The 18,508-nt window shown below is 46.5% G+C and overlaps 1 protein-coding gene across 1 annotated transcript; it reads left to right on the top strand.

The window, feature by feature from the left end:
• Positions 1–360: 360 nt before the first annotated feature.
• Positions 361–2,173, top strand: LOC123134062 (zealexin A1 synthase-like). The gene is made up of 2 exons (XM_044553411.1): positions 361–1,295; positions 1,383–2,173. The coding sequence occupies exons 1-2, from the start codon at positions 390–392 to the stop codon at positions 2,007–2,009; spliced, it is 1,533 nt and encodes a 510-aa protein (XP_044409346.1). The 5' UTR covers positions 361–389; the 3' UTR covers positions 2,010–2,173.
• The last annotated feature ends 16,335 nt before the right edge of the window (positions 2,174–18,508 follow it).

Genomic DNA, 18,508 nt, shown 5'->3' with positions numbered 1-18,508 from the left:
GACAAGACACGGACATTCTATTAGTAATGTATAATAAATGAAAGAGCCCTGAGAAATTGTTGACCCGGTCAAAATTGAATGACTCTTCAATTGAAAACCTCAATTCAATGTGGATTCTTTAAAATTAGGGAGCATAGTGTTATAGTCTTATAGATCGGATACAATATATAGATATCTCCAAATGTCACCGTGTATCTCAGAGATATAATATAGACAACACCGTATATCCCTGGGATAGATAGCGAGGGACGATACCACGCTGACCTGCCTGAATGAGTCTCGCTTACACACATCGTCCACGCTCCTTATAAGCTAGCCTGGGGCCTGGGCGATGTTGTGAATTCCATCGGCCATCGATCCATAGCTTAAGCTCTGGAAGCGCGCGCACAATGGCCATGGTGAGGCAAGTCGCCTCCTGGTTCTGCGTCATCTTGGCTCTCCTTCTACCTTGCCTGCTCCTCAAGCTGTGGAAGCGCCGCGACACCGGCGTAGCTAAGCTTCCGCCCAGCCCCTGGCGGCTGCCAGTCGTCGGCAACCTCCACCAGGTGATTATCCACGGGCCGCTCCTGCACCGCGCCATCGCCGACCTCGCACACCGGCTCGACGCGCCCCTCATGTACCTGCAGCTCGGCGAGGTCCCTGTCGTCGTCGCATCGTCCCCCGACGCCGCTCGGGAGGTCACCAAAACCCACGACCTCAGCTTCGCGACCCGGCCGTGGAGACCCAGCATGCGGATCTTGTTGGCCGACGGCGACGCGCCGGGCCTGGTGTTCGCGCCGTACGGCGCCCTATGGCGGCAGCTCCGCAAGACAAGCGTCCTCGAGTTGCTCAGCGCCCGGCGAGTGCGGTCGTTCCGCCGCGTCCGGGAGGAGGAGGTTGGCCGCCTCGTCGCCTCCCTCGCCGCGTGTTCGCCGGGCCAAACCGTGGATGTCGGTGAGCGGTTAACCGCGCTCATGACGGATGCAGTACTCCGTACCATGATCGGTGACCGGTTCGATCAGCGCGACGAGTTCTTGGAGGTCCTCGCCGAGGCGCTAAAGATCGCCGCCGGGTTCAGCCTCGGCGACCTGTTCCCGTCGTGGAAGATCGTGAACCTTTTGAGCGGTACTGCGCGCCGGGCAGAGGCGAACGCCCGCAAGATGTTCGAGCTGATGGATTGCGTCATCAGGCAGCACCAGGAGCGTAGCGTGGTGGAAGACGTGGAAGAGGACATGGTGGACGTGCTCCTAAGGTTGCAGAAGGAAGATGGCCTGGAGGTGCCCCTCACCATGGGAGCCATCAAATCCCTCATCCGAGTAAGTGTGCTGCTGATGTATGTCCGAATGCATAATTTGAACCGACATTCTGATCTCATAGAACTAATCGTTCATGTCATAATGCAGGACATTTTCAGTGCCGGGAGTGAGACATCGGCGACGACCGTGCAATGGGCCATGGCGGAGCTCATGAGAAACCCGGGAGCGATGCAGAAAGCACAAGCCGAGCTGCGCGACACGCTCCAAGGGAGCCCGACGGTGACAGAAGATGACCTGACCAACTTGAGCTACCTGAAGCTCGTCATCAAGGAGACACTGAGGCTGCACCCAGCGGTGCCATTGCTCCTGCCAAGGGAGTGCCGGGAGACATGCAAGGTCATGGGGTACGACGTGCCCAAGGGCACCACCGTGTTTGTGAACGTGTGGGCAATCGGCAGGGACAACAAGTACTGGGCCGACGCCGAAGTGTTTAAGCCAGAGAGGTTCGAGAGTGGCCCAATCGATTTCAAGGGCACAGACTTCGAGTTCTTACCCTTCGGAGCAGGGCGAAGAATGTGCCCTGGAATGACGTTTGCGCAGCATAGCATGGAGCTCGCGCTCGCCTCGCTACTGTACCACTTTGACTGGGAGCTCCCGCTTGGAGTATCACGAATCGAGCTGAACATGGCAGAGGAGCTGAGCATCACCATCCAAAGGAAGAACGGCCTTCACCTGCGCCCAGTCGTTCGTGTGCCCCTGCAAGCTGACCTCTAGGCTGTCGCGGCTTTGTGGCCTCGTCCCAAGGTTTGTGCTGCCTCCATCAGGCCCTTTTCCAGTGCTCCAAGATGTACAGGTGCTAAGGACGCCACATAGATAAAAAAATGATGTGGCAAAGCAATTAAAGAGGAGAGAGAGAGCATTATGATGGCCCTAGAAAAAAACGGTGCTAAGCACACGAACCTATGTAAAAAGACTACCAACCAATACATGAGGGGGTTTAATTATTAAACAATTCCATGAGGGAAACTTAGCTACCAAAGCTAAGCACCTGTGCATTGTGAAGACTAGTTGCTAAGATTTTAAGTGCACTTAACACCTCTTTTAAGCCCCCATGCATTGGGAGAGGCCTAAGATGTCGTACTTTATCGATTACATTATTGGCTATCACAGCTTTGTATCTGCCTTTGGCAATGGTGCAATATTTTTTTAAAGGAAGCCTCTTGGCACTTTATTGCAAATTTGAGAGTGTTACATCATTCAGTACATGAGGTAAAAGAAAATTAGGCCGGACATCATCCCACCAAAAAATTTCTTTTTAGTCATAAGCATGGCTCGCTAAAACATGTGCCAACTTATTTGCTTCCCTCGGCAATGACGAAACTGAATCGGCAATATCCATGTGCAAGTTGGAAAGCATCATATAAAATAGCAATATATGATGTCAGTATCTCTGAACCTCCATTGCAAGCGGTAACTAGCTCTAAACAGTCTGACTCCACAGTGATTTTTGAGCATCCAATATCATGTACTAGTCAAAGACCAAGGTAAAGTGTCATTCCTTCTGCAGACGCAACACTTGAGGCATAACTGAATATCTCTGCGGCACCGGCAATTGCTTCCCCACGACTGTTATGCACAACAACAACCATTGATCCTGTACCATCTTCAAAGAAAGATGCATCAGTGTTTAACTTGTAAGTACCAATAAGTGGTTTCTCCCAGCGTACTCTTCTCGCCTGCTCCTGAGGAGACATCTCTGCATAGTCTGCCGTTAGTGCTTGGATAGCGAAAGCTGCGCTAAGAGGCCGTTTGACGTTCTCGCCTTTCCTTGCTTCCCTCCTTTCCCACCATATGTACCATGAGGCCACAACCAATGTTTCTTGCAAGCCTAGCTGTCCTAACACCAGCGACTTTCTGTGTGGCCATCGTAGGATTTCTTCCAAAACTACAGAGCCTGAAAGATCCACTGGCAATGCTTGATCAATAACTGTATTAAGGCCAAGTGCCTTCCAAACTTGCCGAGCGCGTGTACAAGTAAACAGCAAATGGTGAATATCTTCAGGCCCAGAACAACAGATAGGACATTATGCTGAGACTTTAATATGCCTAGAAGCAAGAACTGCCATACCAGGAACAACACCTTTAAGAGCACGCCAGATGAAGATTTTTATCTTACAAGGGACTTCCAACTTCCACGCAGCCGACCAAACATGATTAACATTTGAGGTCCCTTCACTAGCTACTAATAATTTTTGAACCAAACTGGTGTTCCCATTCTAAGTAGTAGGCTGACAGAACAAAAAATGAGTGTGATTTGGTCTTATGCCATGCTACAAAATCCTCGTTTAGATGCACTGATAGAGGAATTCTCAAAATTCTTTCTGCATTAGTTGGAAGGAAAATAATCCTGATAAGTTCCACATCCCAGTCTCCTGTATTGGGATCAATCAACTCATTCACCGTCCTTAGTAACACGTTCCCTTTCCTTGTTTGGATCATCCATGTTGGACTTGAAGGTACACAATGGTCCTCCCAGATATTTATTTTCTCATCCGAACCAACACTCCAAATGTGGCCTCTCCTGAATGTTTCCAGACCATCGGTGATACTCTCCCACGTAAAAGATGATCCCTTTTTTGGCCCCGCCTTTTAAATATTTTCATCAGGAAAGTACTTTGCTCTTAAGACATTAGCACAAAGAGTGTCTGGATGCGTTACCATTCGCCAGCTTTGTTTCGCTAGCATGGCCAAATTAAAATCATGGAGGTCCCGAAACCCATACCTCCTTTATCTTTTGGAAGGCACATCCTCCACCAAGCTAGCCAGTGCATTTTCTTCTCTTCCTCTGTATCCCCCCACCAAAAGGCCGCCATTGCATCCATGATTTCTTTACATATTTTCTTTGGAATTTTAAAAACAGCCATGGCATAAACTGGGATAGATTGGATAATTGCTTTCAAAATAATTTCCTTTCCTCCCAAGGACAACAACCTTTCCTTCCAACCTTTAAGTCGATTAACGACTGTTTCAACGAGATGAGAGAAACTATCACTCCGGTCCAACCCCACCATAGATGGAATACCAAGATATGTGTCAGAGATAGCTTCTGTCATTATTTTCAGTTTTGCACAGACCTGAGCTTTGATATCCACATTCACATTTGGGCTAAAGAAGATACTACACTTCCCTTCACTCACCAATTGTCCAGAACTTGCACAGTATTCATCCAATACCTGTCTCAATGGGGTTGCATTATTCATATCCGCTTTCATAAGGATTAGGGAATTATCAGCAAATAGTAAATGAGAGACTTAGATGATGCATTTCTACACACCCGAACACCTTCAATGCCATAAACATCCTCTTTATGAGCCAAAGCACTAGATAAACCCTCTGCACACATAAGAAATAAATAAGGTGATAAGGGGTCCCCTTGTCAGAGCCCCCTTGAAGGGGTAAATTCCTCCGTTTCTTGATCATTGTACCTCACTTTGTATTTCACCGAGGAAACACAAGCCATTAAAAGCTTCACAAACTCCTTTTCAAATCCTAGTTTTCCATCATCCTCTCCAGGAATATCCACTCCACACGATCATAGGCTTTGTGCATATCAAGCTTTACAGCACAATACCCCTCCTTTCCTTTCTTTTTATTTTTTATAGTATGAATGCATTCATAAGCTAGCAAAATGTTATCCGTAATGAGTCGGCCTGAATGCACTTTGCACTGGGGCAATAATATCATCAAGATAGAGCTTAAGACGAAAAGCTGTCATTTTAGAGATCACCTTATAAAGAACATTTCAAAGAGTTATCGGTCTATATTGCGTGATCCTGTCCGGGTTGTCCACTTTTGGGATAAGAACAATGACCATGTCATTCCATCCTTCAGGAATAGCCTTGTTATTAATAGCATCAAGAACTTCAGTAGTTAAAGCATCACCAAGGATGTGCCAACATTTTTTTATAAGATAGCATGCAATCCGTCCGTACCGGGAGCTTTCATATCGCCAATGAATAAAAAAGCTTTTTTACCACTTCAGGAGTATATGGTTTTAGTAGAGCTTCATTCATCTGCGTCATTACCCTCTGATTCACCTTTTCAAGCAAACTAGGATCCGGTTCATCAATCTCGGTGGAGAACAGGCCCGCAAAATATTGGGAAATCAGCGGGTTTAAGTATGCAATACCCTCCCGACAAATGCCTTGATCATCCTTCAGCTTGCTTATTCAGTTCCTTAATATGTGAGCAGACGCAAACTTTTGGAAATATGACGTATTTCGGTCACCGAACATGAGCCAGTTTATACGACTCCTTTGAGCCCAGTGGATCTCCTCCATTTGCAATAACCGTTTTAGCTCTTCCTCAAGTTCCTTTTGTTTTTTAACATTTTCCTAAGAAAGCACATCCCTGGAAACTTTCTCTAATTCTCTCTGTACCTTCTTAATATTCTTTAAAGATTTACGCAACACCGTCTTGTCCCACTGATAAAGTTGTTCATGAACATACACCAAATGGCGTACAAGCCCAATATTCTGCTGCTCCGGCCCTGAAGACTGTCAAGCTTCTTCTACCACCTCTTTGAACTTTTCTTCTCTCAGCCAATGTGCCTTGAACCAGAGGACTGATCTTTCCACGGGTTCTTGGACCACTTCCTCATGCAAACTCATAATTATTGGTCTGTGATCCGACTTGTTATATTCCAAGTGTTCCAGAATCGCGCTAGGGAACATTTGATTCTAGCCATCATTTGTGTGAGCATGATCTAGCCTCTCCCTGATCAAAGCTCTATGCCAGGTGAATTTATCACCAACAAAACCATGGTCAGACAAGTTACGGTCTTCCACCGCATCCCTAAAAGCCTTCACAAATTGATCTGGACGTTCATTACCCCCTTCCATTTCAAAAGAATACATTATCTCATTTAAATCACTGATTACCATCCATGGCATGTCACCAATTTTTCTCAAGTCCCTCAGCCGGCTCCAAGTTAGGTGTTTATTATTCCATCTCGGTTCTCCATACAGCCCTGTAAGCCTCCAAAAATTATCTACCCCACTTGAACACATCAATGTAGTTGTCGGTTTTATCACGCAAATTAACTGCAAATTCCTTCTTCCAGAACAAAATTAAGCCACTGCTCTGGCCATCCCTCTGGACAACAAGCTTGTGATCCATCTTCACATGAGATGAAGACACTCGGCAGGATATCCATCAAAGTGATTCTCCATCAGAAACATAACATCAGGACACCTACGCTTCTGAATGCTCAAAAGCGTACGCACCGCCGTAGCTTGTTGCAAACCACGGCAATTCCAGCTCATGATCTTCATTGAGATCGTCCAACCATACTATCAGGTGCGCTCCCGACAGTCAAGATGATGTAGGACAATGAAAGAACTCACGATCGGCAGTAGCCGCTGGAGGACAACAAACCCTTGTTCTGTTACTAGGGGACAACAAACCCTAGCAAACTTGCTAGGGGACAGCAAATTAGGGGAGAAATCCCTTCTTCAGATCATGAAGACAAGCAAGCAGCCAGCGGCCGCCACCAAAGATGGTGGCGGTCCAGACCTAAGTCACCAAAGCAGACGTCTCTCGGCAATGGCACACATATAAATTGAACATTTAGTTATGTAACCAAGTTTGCTAAAAAAAGAAGCTATGTAACGAAGAGGTTTTTATGTAACAAATTATACCGTTGAACTGATGATTACATCATGAAGCAAATAATTCGGATGTTGAAACAACACATGCTGCCTAATAAGTTCGTATGAAAAAATTAGTGGCCAATAGGAGCTCATTAAGGGGTTGTTCGGCAGTCTAGCAGCTCCATGGAATTTGAGAATATGGGGAGTACCTGTTCACTCGCTCTGCAATTTTCAACTAGAACTCCGCCAGTTCCGTGAGCGGCAGCGTGGAGCAGAGGGACTCCGAATAGTCCCTAAGAAGCGAAAAATATATACAAAGTGGCAATACCCGGGACACGTCGGAAACCCCAAGGATATCATACCACATGTGGATTACTCACGCATTAGGTTAATTCTTGGTCTAAAACACTTTGGACGACCTTGGCTTGCCCCACACATGAACGACCTTGTTACCCAGGCTCAAAGTGCATTCACCATGGGGTGTTGTATTCATGATAACTTTATGTATATGCACAATCTTGCGAGGCGTTTCCACCCCAACAAAACATCGACACTACTCTTCAAGATTGGCATCAAGAAAGCATCTGACTCTGTTCCTTGAAACTATCTCCTCTACCTTCTCAGACACCTTGGAGTTCCTCCACACTTTTGAGGTTGGGTTTTGGCCCGCTTGGCCTCGCCATCGCTGCGAGTCTTGCTCAATGGTATTCCGAGCAACCCTATCTAGCTTGGGAGTGGCTTGAGTCAAGGAGATCCTCTATCCCCCTCCCTTTCATTTTGGCCATCGATGGGAGTAAGGAAAGTTGCACCCTCTTGGTGGTAATGCTATGACGATCAGGGCTTCCCTCTACGCAGATGATACGGTTGTTTTCCTTGCTCCCATCAAAACGGAAGTCAAGTTGTTTGTGGACATACTTGCTCACTTTCGACAGTTTACGGGTCTGACTACCAACTGCTCAAAAAGCCTAGGTGCCCCCATCCGGGGAGTCAACTTGGATCTGGATGATATCCTCCTCTCATTCCCTGCCAAATGCTCGTCTTTCCCTATGAAATTTCCGGGGCTGCCGTTGTCGATCAAGAAATTAAATAAAATCCACTTTCAATGCCTGGAGATAAGATTGCGGCTCAACTTACCCCTTGGATGGGCAGACACATTGCATCGCCTGGAATGGTAGTGCTTGTCAAGTCAGTTGTAACGGCGATTGATATATATATTACCTGACGACACTAAACCACCATCTTGAGGTCCTGAAAAAGATCAACTCCCTTCAGCGTGCATATCTTTGGGCTAGTTGTGACAAGGTTTCTGGCAGAAAATGCAATATCAACTAGGAGCAAGTGTGCAAATCTAAAGTACATGGTCGCCTAGGTATTCTCACCTTGGAAAATATGCTGCTGCCCTTCGCATCTGGTGGCTGTGGGGAGCTTGGACGGACCCGGGCAAGCCTTGGGTAAACTTGGGAAACCCTTGTGATGACAAAGATAAATACATACGTGCTGCTACCACCAAGGTTCCGATTGGCAATGGGTTAAGGGCCTCGTTTTGGGAATCTACCTAGCTGAACGGTATGAGACCCAAAGACACTGCACCAAAGATTTTTGATATCTCTACAAGAAAAGACTGCACCATCCAGAAGGGCTTACACAACAAATCATGGATTTCCAAAGTAGACATTGGTAGGAACCTCACTATCAACCACATAGCCGAGTTTGACAACCTTTGGGCTATGCTATCACACGTTTAACTTAACCCTGATGTGGCTGATTCGATTTCCTGGAAGCTCACCAATGATGGCCGTTATTCGGCGGCGGCGGTGTACGACGCACAATTTATTGGCCTTGTCGACACACATATGCCTCTTTTGGTGTGGAATAATTGGGCTCCTCCAAAATGCATTTTTTTTCTTGGTTGGTCTTCAACAATAGGATTCAGACTGGTGATTGGCTTCAGCGCTGGGGCTGACCAAATTGTAACCTTTGCTCGCTATGCAAACAGACACCAAAATCAATAGCTCACATTCTCTTCCAATGTCGTTACACAGTCAGATTTTGGGGAATGATCAAAACATGGCTTGGTTTACATGATGTCCATCCTATGGATCGGGGAGGCATGGTTTCCGTCAAGGAGTGCTGGTGCAGCATTGCTTACGGGCATTCACAACCTCGAAGGGTGTTCCTTTCCCTAGTGATACTTATCTCTTTGGAAATTTAGAATGAGCGAAATGCACGTGTGTTCCGCAACTCCGTGATTTCATTCGGGGTGCTTGTGACTCGCATCAAAGCGGAAACTTCGTTGTGGTGCCTAGCCGAGCAAAATATTTGTGTAATATAATACTGCGAGAGTGATGCTTGTAATCTGGCCTTTGGCCAAGACTCTTTAAACCTTCTTCTTATTCAATGAAAATGGCAAGCCTTTTGCCTTGTTTCAAAAAGAATTCTTGGTCTAAAAGTTATATCACACTGCGCAATGTCCTCTATGGTGAGGTGGGCCACCTTGATACATGTCATGCATGTACCATTAAAGATGTGACGGTTCCTATCTTTCCGAATGTTTCACATGATGTCGCTGCTATGATGCCTCTTACGGCCTCTGTTGGATAGCTTTAGGTTACTCTCCCACCGTTAATTAATGGAGGGGGCACTACACTCGGAATCAAGTGGACTCCCTGCCATGAAAGTGCTACTCCGGCAGGAGTTGTTGCATTTTCCCAAAGAGGAAGGGTGAAGAACAAGAGTAAAGTTTTTCCTCAGTTAAGAACAAGGTTTATCGAACCAGTAGAAGCTTCTAAGCTAACAAAATAAATAACACCTACATACAAACGAGATAAAAACTTGCACCCAACATGGCAAGAGAGTTTCTAAGACCCTTGTATTGATAGTTATAAGATTAAAAGTAAATAAAAGAGATGGATAATAGTGAAGTGGAACGGATAAAAAAATAGTAATTTTTGTAGAAGAATTTATTAATAGAGAATAGACCCGGGGGCCATAGGTTCATTAGTGGTATCTATCTCTTTAACAGTCGAATGTCATGGTAAACAAATTATAGTTGGACAATTGAATGGATTGCAATATTTATGACTATGATCATCCATAGCACAGTCTCATATAGGCATTAGATCCGTGATAATTTGACGTTAATCCAACTGCATCTACTACTAGTACTCCACCACAAAACCCGTATCCAGCATGCATCATCACAATAAGAAAGATGACTTAATATAGACACAAAGAAGTCAATCAATATGACTTGACCCGTCGTTTTATCGCTAGTGACAATAATACTATACAATACAATACAAGACGTTTCCTGGCCCTTTCTGTCACTGGGTTAGAGTACCGCAAGATTGAACTCACTACAAAGCACAACCCCCTCTAAAGAAAATCAATCAAACTTGACCAAAGAAGATAGATAGATCAGAGAGTGTACAAAGCTATTTAATTATGCAGCAACAAAACATAGATATATTCAATCGATTTCACTGAATAATATGATCATAAAGTGAAAATTCGTCATGTCCCAACAAACACACCACCGATTACGTCGAATAGATCTCTATCAAGAACAAGAACATGGAATTGAAGATCCAAAGAGAGAGAGAGAGAGAGAGAGAGAGAGAGAGAGAGCCATCTAGCTACTATACTATTGACTCGTAGGTCCGAAGAGAACTACTCACACGTGGTCACGAAGGCAGAAAAGTTGATGAAGATGACTTTGGCAATGGCTTCCCCCTTCGGCGGGGCTCAGGAACAGGTCTTCAGATGGGATCTCCGCAGAATTGTGGCTTGCAACAGTGATAAAATTATTTTGTAGGAACGATGGATGGTTTAAATATTTAAAGGGAATTATGGTGGTGGAATCAGGTCAAGGAGGTGCCTATTGGCACCACACGGTAGGGGCGCGACCACCACCCCTGGCCGCACTGGGCACCCGTGTGGCCCCCCTGGTGCACGACTCGATCTCCCCGGAAGCTTCTTGTGTTTCTTGTTGCCCAAAACAATTGTATTAAATCGACACGTATTTTAACCTCCATAGGTATTGATTTCCTGTGAAACCAAAAACAAGTAGAAAAGTGGAACTAACACTGGGCACTAAACTAATAGGTTAGTCCATAAAAATAATATAAAATCTTATGAAAAGTATATAGAAATGATAATATGATAGCATGAAACAAACAAAAATTATAGATATGTTTAAGACGTATCAACATCCCCAAGCTTAATTGCTACTTGTCCTCAAGTAGGTAAATGATAAACAAAGATATTTTTTGATGTTGAATGTTACCAACAAGATCTTGATCAAATGATGTAATCATGTTATGAACTTAGGATGAAAGTGATTCAAAGCAATTGATAACCTACAAGGGCACAAGGCTATTACAATTTGTGGTAAGTAGGGTATGCCGATCCCACAGGGAGTGGTTGCATAGGTAACTACCAACCCCGCAGCTACGTCATGACTTACATGGCTATGTTCACACCTAGAGCGTTATTGGAAATAGTTTATTCATCAGTTGTTAACTGAACGGTAATAATGGTAGTTTTGTCTAAACAACGAGGCAAAGGTAAGAATGTAAATAGAATGGCGAATAAAATAAGGGGGTGATGCTTCAGCAAACGGGCATTCTTGAGGTATTTGGAATCATTACTACTCACACGTTCTACAGATATTTAAGCCACTTCTCATGTATTTATTTGTGGGCGAAGCCTAGCACAGTATACGATGCTACGTGTAGTTAACCGTATCACGCACGCCACCACTGTTCCCTCCCCTACCAGGTTACAAAAATGATGATTAAGGGTTTCCACAGGGTTTCCCTGTGGATGCAGCCAATGGGTGGTCACCGCTATTCCCTTATTGAATTGGCAGAGACGGGGTAGGTGGAGGTTACTACTATCACTTTTTCTCCTCCACTTCAATAGAGATTGCCCTGTCACGGCTTTCTTCACTCTCTCCTTCATCCAGTAGCAATATCCTTGTGTCCAAAATAGGCAGTTGGATGGTGCACTTCACCCAAACATCACGAAGGATAATAACAATACATGAAAGAGGGGATTTCATATCGCACAAAATTATTCAGTGCTAGACAAACTAGAGTTCATCCTATTCCCCAAGAACAAATAATTCACTCAAATATGTAGATGGAGTACAAAGAGGGTAGATACAAGTTACAAGCCAACATGATGTTAGAAATGGAGAGGATCATGGTGATAGCGGCGATGGAGAGGGCACCGGCCCTCCGGCCAATGCTGGGCGTGAGAGGCGCGTCCTCTCCTTCTTGTCTTGGCCCTCTCTCTGCGGCGGAGTTGTTGTAATGGAGGTGTGGTGGTAGCTGATGGAATCTGTGGAGGATGGAGATGACGATTCATAGCGGCTAGGGTTGGAGGTCTTCTTATAGGAGTCCTCCTCAGGTGTCCTCTATTGAAGTAGACTCCTCCCTTTCAACCAAGGGCTCTAGGAGAGACAAATCCATATCCAATGCAAGTCTTGGTTGTCAAGAACCCCGAAGGAACAAATTAGGACAAAATCAAAGCAAAATCAGGAAAGTTCTGGCCAAATTACAAAGCTGCCGAGAGCTTGTATGGAAGGTTGTATGGAAGGTAGTTGCACTCCTATGGAAGGCTGTCATACACTATGGACACTGGGAGATGTTTCGTATTTTAGTCACCATTTCTTCATACAAACTTTGATTTTTGACGTTCTTGGTATCACTGGATTGCTAGAGAAAATTCCGATGTGTCAGTGGCCTTGGATATGCAATTTGAGAACTTTAATAAATGTCAAAACATCAAACAATCTGTAGGGCCTTGATCTGGTGACTGGATCTTCTTCAGTTTGACCTTCAACTTGGTTCTTTTGATGTCCCATGTCCATCAACATGTCAACACACCTACAAAGACAAAAAAAGGAGAAAACTAAATAAAAATAGAAGTTATGCAATGAACTTGCTAAAACGAGTAAAAGCCGTAAACTATGCAATGGGGACATGAATAAGTGCAAGATGGATATGTTATGAGGGATTTTGGCACTAAAATATGCTCTACAAAGTTGCATAAAATCCACTCATCAACTTCCCCAAGTTTAAACATTGCTCGTCTTCAAGCAATAGGGTTTATAAATCAAAGTTATCCATCTAGCTCATCAATAAAGATCGTTTCCCATAGTCGCATCCTTCTCTTCTCTGCAAGCTATATTGAAGATAGGACATATTGGTACAAGGTAGCACATGCTTAACTGGGTAATATACATTTTGATAACCAAACCGCTAAAGTTATAGTAAAAAAATTATATGCCCCTTGTCATAGTTTAATCTAGCATGAAAACAAATACTTGGATACTCTTACTTATTAGCTTATTCATTTATTTTTGTTGTTTTATTTTAACAAACTTGAGCACAAAGAGCTTTCAAAGAGTCAAGATATAGAGTTTCTCATCACTGCGCACTAACGTTCTCAAGTCAAGGCTCTCAAGCACTTACTTCAATCATTGTTTGCTGGAACTTTTGTTGTCTGGTGACGGGGTCATGACAAGGAAATGATCACACGTGTTTTTTTGCACTGGCTTAAGCTTGAGTACTATGTACCAATATGTTGTCTCTTTCGAACTTTCTACTTGTGAGCAGTGTTGGGATTTCCTTAAAGAGGAGAGGATGATGCAGTATAGTAGAGATAAGTATTTACCTCAGTTAAGAACCAAGGTTATCAATCTAGTAGGAGAACACTACTAGGGAAAACCTTATACACAGAATCTTAGCAGCAGCGCGGCTCAAAAAGAAGCGCTACTGCTAATTAACAGTAGCGCGTGCATGCAAAACTCGCTACTGACACGGAGTTAGCAGTAGCACGCTTGGAGCAACCCGCGCTGCTACAAATATCGACCGACAGTGTCCACCAACCTACATTTAGCAGCAGCGCGTTGTCGCAACCCGCGGTACTGCTAAAGTTGTAGTAGTAGCGCGCTTTTTCTGAGGTCGATGCTGCTAATTTTCAAATTGGGCACACTGTTGGTCCCGATTAGCAGTAGCGCTTGTGTGGAAAGCACGCTGCTGCTACTTTCTTATTAGCAGAGCGTTTTACGTCCCGCGCTATTGCTAAGCCGCACCAACCCACCACCTTTCCCCACCCGTCCTCCCCTCCCCCATCTCCTCTCTTCCCTTTCGCCTACCTCCCACATCCTCCTTCTCTCACTCTTCTTCTTCCTCAATACTTCTCCCCCATTACCTTCCCTCTTCTACCTACCTTTCTCTCTCTTCATTACTCCTAGCTAACTACACCACCCCCATTAATGCATCTCCTTTCTCTTTTTCCTTCCCCCTCCACTAGTTGAAGTTGTATCCTCCCAAATTAGCTAGCTAGGTAGATGTAGCATTTAGTCAAGTGACCTATTTGTCCCCTAACTAGATATATCTTTGTCAAGAAGAGCTTTGTGCACTTTTGATCTCCCTACATCATCATCTCCACCGTGTGCTCGATCTCGAGATAGAGGTGATTAAAATTTCATGCTTTTGCAAAATGGAAATATGTTTATGCGTGTGTGATATGATAATTGGGAGATATGATGGAAATTGTGTGTGTGGCATGAGTTGACGCCAAATTGTGCTTTTGAGTTGCCTATGTTTTGCCAAAATGTCGATTTATTTCCGTTTCGGTGAATTCCGGCCAAACTCTAGATATATATATGTCCTATTTTTAGGGAAGGTCATGCCGAATTTTTGTATGACTTTGATGCATGCACGCTTTTTTATAATCAATTTGTTTATTATTACCGTGCAGAGTTCACGATGGTCAGTGGAACGATGGTGGACAGGTGGTTGCGGTCGGCGGTACAGGACATGAAAGAAAATAACCGGACAGAGGTTTTATGTCCGTGTCGAAAATGCAAAGGAATAGTTTGGCTCGACCCCCATGACGATGGTCGTGTCGAAGCGCACCTGCTCATGACTGGTTTCATGGATGGCTATACTTGATGGATAATTGAAGATGAGGATGACGATGTTGAGGACGCCGACGGGGCAGGCAATGATGACACGGGGCAAGACGAAGAGATGATCGATAATGGTGGCGGGGAAGAGGCCGGACATGGCGACGGAGAAGGGGACGGACATGGCGGAGGAGAAGGGGCCGGACATGGCGGAGGAGAAGGGGCTGGACATGGCAGCGGATAGAATGGCATGGACTCCACGCAACAGAGTTCATCGGTACTAAGTTCAATTGTGCGGGACCCTCATGTTCAAGCATTGCTTCGCAAGGAGACGAGTACTGAGAGAGCTGCTTCTAGAGAGGAGGCTAAGCTAGAGCAACTGGTGGTAGACTCGAACACTCCATTGTATGATGGTTGCAATCCTGAGGTGACCCGCTTGAGTTTCACGCTCCAACTCCTGAAGACGAAGGCTAAAAACAAATGGACCGACACTAGCCTCGATGAGCATCTCAAGTACCTAAAGGATGTTCTTCCCGCGGGGAATCTATGTCCTACTAGTGTTGATGAGGCCAAGAAGATCGTGTGCCCTCTTGATCTACCACACATTAGATACCATGCATGCATCAACAATTGCATAATTTATCGGAAGGAGCACGCGGAAAAAACAAGCTGTTCGGTGTGCAATGCTTCTCGATACAAGAAGGCCGGGAAGAAATGTCCCCAGAAAGTTGTATGGTACTTACCGATCACTCCCTGTCTCCAGCGGCATTTTGTAGATCCCAAGGAAGCAAAGCTAATGCACTGGCACGCGGAGAGGAAGAAGCCCAACAATGGAGATTATTCGAAGCTGAGACATGTCAAGGATGGAAACCAGTGGAGAGTGTTGAACAGCTTCTATCGGTATTTTGAATGTGATGCAAGGAACATCATGCTCGACGCGTGTACTGATGGCATGAATCTGTTTGGTAACCAGAACACCAACCATAACACATGGCCCGTGTTTGTATGGATGTACAACCTCCCCCTGGTTGTGCATGAAGTCAAAGTACATTCACATGAGCATGCTTATTCAAGGGCCGAAACAAACAGGAAATAATATTAATTTGTATCTAGGGCTACTTCAAGAGGAGTTAGACACATTATGGAAAAGACCGGCCAAGACATGGGACGCCAGCAAAAGTGAGTATTTCTACATGAGAGCCACGCTGATCACGACGGTGCACGACTATCTCGATTACGGATATGTCGCAGGCTAGGTGTGCCATGGATATTGCGGATGCACGCGGTGCATGGACGATACGATGTCAGCTAACGTCAAGGAAAGATGGCGGGTCTGGGAAAATCGTGTACATGGGGCATCGAAGATGGCTCGAACAGGACGGCCCGTCACTACAAAAAAAAAGACACATCCGTGACATTTTGGGCCGAACGAATTTTTTTCTGTCATACATATGACACTTCTATGACGATAATTGTGACAAAACCTGGTATCATCATAAATGTGGTGGGCTCCTACTTCTATGACAAAAAATCATGACAGAAAATGGGCTTTTCGTCCTGGGCGGGCCGGAGACGCAGCTTCATGACATTCTTTGGGCCGTCGATGATAGAAAAAACCGTGGTAGAAGCGAGGGCAAGGAAAATTTCAGGGAGTTCCTGGTTACGGTGGGCAGTCGGGGGCCGAGCGATGCGCGTTTCTCTCATACACGTATGCACGTGTGTGCGAGGTGTTGGCTCTAACTGACCCCGAGAGAGGCGTTGGGCTCTAACTGAACCCCAACGATTGCACTGCAGGCTACGCGTTACTGAACCGGAGTGATGGATCGATGGCTGTTAACTGAACCCGATCGAGCGATTCCTTCGCTACTGCTGCTAACTGAAGTTGATCGATTGGATGAACAGTGATTGTTGCGGGGGGGGGGGGGTGGATGAATAGTGAGCGGTGGGGGTGGATGCAGGACCCCATGGCGTTGCCTCTGGATGAACAGGACAACCCTGTGGAGGGCTGGATGAACAGTAGACGGTGGAGGGGTGCCCGTGGAGGGGTGGTTGAACAGTAGCCGATGGAGTAGCGTGCGGTGGAGGCTGGTTGAACAGGAGCCCGTGGAGGCCGGAGGAGGTTGATGGTGGAGATGAACAGTATCCCGTGGAGTCCCGTTTTGCGGTACGCCACACCCCTCCTGATGAACAGGACCCTCGTTTCGACCGTAGCGCTCCAACACAAGTCCGTTTCGTCCGTTTTGCGGTACGCCACACCCCTCCCGATCAACAGGACCCCCGTTCCGACCGTAGCGCTCCAACACAAGTCCGTTTCATCCGTTTTGCGGTACCCCACACCCCTCCCGATCAGCAGGACCCCCGTTTCGACCGTAGGAGGTCCGTTTCCTCCGTTTTGCGGTACGCAGACCCCTCCCGATGAACAGGATCCTGTTTCGGACGTGGACGGTCGGACACAAGGCCGTTTCCTCCGTTCTGCGGTATGCCAGGCCTCGTTTCCATCGCGTGTTCCATCCAAGCCGGTTGGCTACCACGCGTTCCATTGCCTCCCGATGAACACGACGCATTCCGTTGCCTCCCGATGAACACGACACATTCCGTTGCCTCCCCATGAACACAACGCATTCCGTTGCCTCCCCATGAACACGACGACGACGCTGTTTCTCCGTTCCATCCCAACCATGTACACGAGCCCTGGCCGTACGTATGCGCGAGTAGGCGTTCGAGACCCTGCCCGTATGTATGTACGTGGCCGTATTTTCTTTCTTGCACCCTGGCCGCTGTAGGTACGTGTACATGCTACGTGCGCGCCTCTACTACGACACGTGCGCGCCTCTATAACGACCAGTATGTACGTACACGTTCGCGACCAGAATGAAAACGCTACATACGCTTCGACCAGGTGGGTCCCTACTGTCAGGCACTTCCTTGCCTACGAAGATGTAGCTGGTGGGTCCCAGCAGTCAGGGGGCGAATCATTTTTTTTGCCCGGATGTACTTCCTTGCATGCGAAGATGTAGCTGATGGGTCCCAGCAATCAGGGGAAAACATTTTTTTGCGAAATATGGTGGCCCATCCGATGGGTCCCTGCTGTCAGGTGGAGGAATAATTATTTTGCGCATAATAAGGAGGCACTTCCGTGCTGCGGCCGTGGACCCAGCTATCAGCCTCTCCACGTACAGTCCATGTCTGATGGAAGCTGTTCCTTGACCATGTTGACCACGCCGCGCCGAGAGCACCAAGGCGGTGGACGATGGTGAGGCCTAGGAAGGGGACGACGCGGAGCCGGGGAAGACGCGGCAGTGGATGCCCACGCGTAGAGGAGTACGAGGGTTCACTGGTTCGCTGCGGTGTGAGGCTGCCGTCGCTGCAGAATAACAGGGGGTGTGGGTGAGTAGAGGGATGGCCTGGCCAGCGGTGGGAGTAGTAGGGGGCGGTGAGGCCTCCGCCGCATCGCAGCCGGCCACGGGAAGCAGGAGCACGAGGCACGACCAGCGCTGGTTTGGGCGGCTGGAGCAAGAAGACTAGAGGTTGAAGAAGCACTACGGCCGTTGGAAGGACATTGTACGGTCACTGGAGCTAGAATCGTGCATACTGACTAAGTTGACAAAGCCCTCCGTCCCCGTCAACTTAGTAGGCCCACAAGTCAGCCTGCCACTATACTGGGTCCCAGCTAACAGGGGGAGTATTCATTTTTTTGTGCG

Source organism: Triticum aestivum, chromosome 6B (genome assembly GCF_018294505.1).
Source record: "Triticum aestivum cultivar Chinese Spring chromosome 6B, IWGSC CS RefSeq v2.1, whole genome shotgun sequence".
In the NCBI taxonomy this organism is placed as follows: domain Eukaryota; kingdom Viridiplantae; phylum Streptophyta; class Magnoliopsida; order Poales; family Poaceae; genus Triticum; species Triticum aestivum.
The sequence above is the reverse complement of the archived record's forward strand: the minus strand, read 5'-3'. Positions and strand labels throughout refer to the sequence as shown.

Bases quoted from the DNA above. Each gene is read 5' to 3' on its own strand.
- LOC123134062 (XM_044553411.1), top strand. From the start codon at position 390: ATGGCCATGGTGAGGCAAGTCGCCTCCTGGTTCTGCGTCATCTTGGCT. The intron at 1,296-1,382 runs GTAAGTGTGCTG...GTCATAATGCAG, and splicing joins CCATCAAATCCCTCATCCGA to GACATTTTCAGTGCCGGGAG.